Below are 3,465 nucleotides of genomic sequence, written 5' to 3' on the forward strand. Positions count from 1 at the left end.
CAATAAATAAAATAGGTTACAAACCAATAGGGCAAGAAAACTTAAATCATAGTTTTTTTGGTGGATTGCAAAGAAGAAATTAGCATAATAAATACAGAATTTTTTTGAGCGATTTAAATCGGGATTATTTTTGTAACTTTGAAGTTTATGATTAGGAAAAAATTTGTACAGAAATTCCTAAAATAAGAGACGGCTCGTGGATTAAAGAAGCGAATAAGATAGGAATTAAATTTTGCGATTATAAAAACATGGGAGGGGTGAATTCGGAAACTAAAGAAATTGATTTACTTATTGGAGCCGACGTTTGCGGTAAACTTTTCACAGGTATTATTAAATCGGTTTCAGAAAGTTTAGTTACTTTCGAAACGCGATTAGGTTGGACACTTATGGGTAAAACTCGTGATCCCGAAAACAGTAATAGTACAAACATAGTTTTGTCCCTTCATGTGGCTCAGGCTGAAATTTCGGATCTCTGGAAACTAGATACGTTAGGGATATTAGACCCAGGTGAAAAAGAATCAAGAGAAGAAATTGCAAAAGCTACTGAAGACCATTTTAATCGCAACATTAAGGTACTTGAAGATAGGAGATATGAAGTGAGCCTTCCATGGATCTTAAATCACCCTACTTTGCCTAATTATAGAAGTGTTGCTGAAAGAAGATTGAAGAACTGCGTTGAGTCCTTAAAGAAATCAGAAATATTAGAAGATTATGAAGCGGTATTTAAAGAATGGTTGCAAGAGGGAATTATCGAAGAGGTTGACCCAGACGATACAGCCACCAATGAACATTTTTTGCCCCACCGAGCAGTGATAAAAGAAAATTCTACTACCAAGATCAGACCTGTTTTTGATGGTTCGACCAAAATAAAAAATTTCCCCTCTATCAATAATTGTCTTGAAAAAGGACCTAATCTTGTGGAGCTCATTCCTTCAGTGATCAACAGATTTAGATTAAATAAGATTGGAGTCATTGCAGATATTCGAAAAGCTTTCTTACAGATCCAACTGAGTGAAGCTGATAGACCTTTCCTAAGATTTCTATGGTGTGAAAATGGAGACCTTTCGAAGATCAAAATTTACCAACATAGAAGAGTGGTGTTTGGCTTGACTTGCAGTCCATATTTGTTGGGAGCCACCCTACGGTACCATTTGAAGAAAGCGCCAGAATCAATGCTGGAAACTGCAGTTAAATTAGAAGAATCATTTTATGTAGATAATTGCTTAACCAGTGTTGAAGATAGAGAACATTTGCACAAATTTATGACTGAATCGCAGTATATATTGAAGAGAGCTCAATTCGATCTAAGAGGGTGGGAGCATAGTATCCTAAATTCACAAGAAGTAGCCATCCCTAAAGAAGAAAGAAAAGTACCAGTTTTGGGACTGATTTGGAAGTTAAGTACTGATTCATTGACTTTGGACTTAAAGGAAACATCGCAGGCCTCTGAGACTTTAACCAAAAGAAAAATTCTGTCTGAAGTTCACAAAGTATTCGACCCCATTGGTTACACGTGTCCAGTAACATTAAGACCGAAGATCATGCTTCAGGAGTGCTGGAAGCTAAAATGCACTTGGGATGCAGAATTACCATCTTCTATTAGAAAAACGTTTGAAAAATGGCAAAAACAACTAAGTCAATTGAAAGATATAACCATTCCGAGATGTCTCTTGGACAATCCTGAAGGTTCGAGAAATTTAAGTTTACATATTTTTTGTGATGCGAGCAAGGTAGCTTATGCTACATGCATATTCCTGAGAAGCCAAACGATGACTCGACATCATGTCAGCTCATTCAAGCTCGATCTCGAGTAGCTCCTCTAAAACCCGTCACAATACCCAGACTTGAACTTTTATCCTGTACAATTAGAGCTAGACTGGCATATGGAGTTAAATCAGACTTAAGACTTGAAAATATTCCAAATTTTTTCTGGTCAGATTCAGTAAATGCCCTCTTTTGGATAAAAAGGAATGAAAATTGGGCCCTTTTTGTTTACAACAGAGTCCAAGAAATCAGATCTCTCAGTTTGCCAGAAGAATGGAATTATGTTCCCGGAACTCTTAATCCAGATGATCTTCCCTCACGAGGATGTTCTGCAGAGCATCTTAAGCAATCTAAAAGGTGGGAGGGCCCTATGTGGCTGAAAGATCCACCACAGCTCTGGCCAAAAGATACTATCGATCTAGATTTGGACATTATCAACGCTGAAAGAAGAAAAACGGTAGTGACTTCAACAAATTTATTCAAAGGACAAACTCCGTTATATGATACTTCAACATCATATCGAAAAATGATAAGGGTAACTGCTTGGAATTACAGATTTTATAGAAACATCAAGAGTGCTACGGATGAACGAAACTTCGAGAAACAGCTGACTATTGAAGAAATGAAAGACGCTGAAATGGTTATTATGAAGTACGTGCAGAACAGATGCCTAGCAGAAGAAACCAAGCATTGCCATACTTCTTTACAAACTATAACGGATTATGAAGGCCTTATACGAGTCAGAACAAGAATAGCCATGAGGCAGGATTTGAGAACATTTAAGTATCCTATTGTTCTACCATCTGACCATAATGTCACTCACTGCCTTATACTTGATAAACACAAAGAACTAAATCATGCCGGAACTCAAATTGTAGTGTCAGTTCTAAGAGAACAATAATGGATCCTCAGATGCAGAAAAACTGTTCAACGAGTGATTAGAAAATGTGTCACTTGCAAAAGATTCAGTGCTCGTCTTACAGAAGTGCTAAGTGGTCCTCCACCTGAAGATTGTGTACGAGAAGCATTGATTTTCGAGGTCATTGGAGTGGATTTGTGCGGACCACTCTTTTTAAAGGATGGAAGCAAGAGTTGGATCGTGCTATTTACCTGTGCGGTTTTTCGAGCCATTCATGTTGAATTAGTTACGTCACTTTCCACGGATAGCTTTCTTTTGTCATTTAGAAGGTTCATAGCACGACGAGGAAGACCCGCAACGGTTTTTTCTGACAACGGCACAAATCTGACTCGAGCGGCTGCAGATCTGAAATCAGTAGACTTCGAAAAACTAAAAGAGTTTGCTACTTCGAAAAAGATTTACTGGAAGTTCTATCCTCCCTCTGCACCCTGGTGGTGGATTTTTTGAAAGAATGATTGGAATGCTAAAATCAATTTTTCGAAGAGTCTTTGGAAGAGCAAACCTTCTCTATGAAGAGCTATACACTGTCATTTGTGATGTTGAAAGCATCATAAATTCCCGACCACTTACGTACATCTCAGAAGTTCTAGAGGACCTGATACCATTAACACCTGCCATGTTTTTGCACTAAATTAAAGAAGCAGGAGCAAGGGCGCCGTCAGAATAATATAAAAGAGGGTGCAACCCTCTAACAAACAACCTCCCCCCCCCAAAAAAAACTTTTTTTTTTCAATATTCTGTTATTACATTTTGTTTTGTTGTTACATATACTTTCATCTGTT

General features: G+C 37.7%; 1 protein-coding gene across 1 annotated transcript; it reads left to right on the plus strand.

Moving 5' to 3' along the window:
- Positions 1-248: 248 nt before the first annotated feature.
- Positions 249-2,665, plus strand: LOC107453401 (uncharacterized). The gene is made up of 2 exons (XM_043056675.1): positions 249-1,686; positions 1,731-2,665. The coding sequence occupies exons 1-2, from the start codon at positions 249-251 to the stop codon at positions 2,663-2,665; spliced, it is 2,373 nt and encodes a 790-aa protein (XP_042912609.1).
- Positions 2,666-3,465: the final 800 nt, after the last annotated feature.

The sequence above is a fragment of the Parasteatoda tepidariorum genome, unplaced genomic scaffold (assembly GCF_043381705.1).
Source record: "Parasteatoda tepidariorum isolate YZ-2023 unplaced genomic scaffold, CAS_Ptep_4.0 HiC_scaffold_1104, whole genome shotgun sequence".
In the NCBI taxonomy this organism is placed as follows: Eukaryota; Metazoa; Arthropoda; class Arachnida; order Araneae; family Theridiidae; genus Parasteatoda; species Parasteatoda tepidariorum.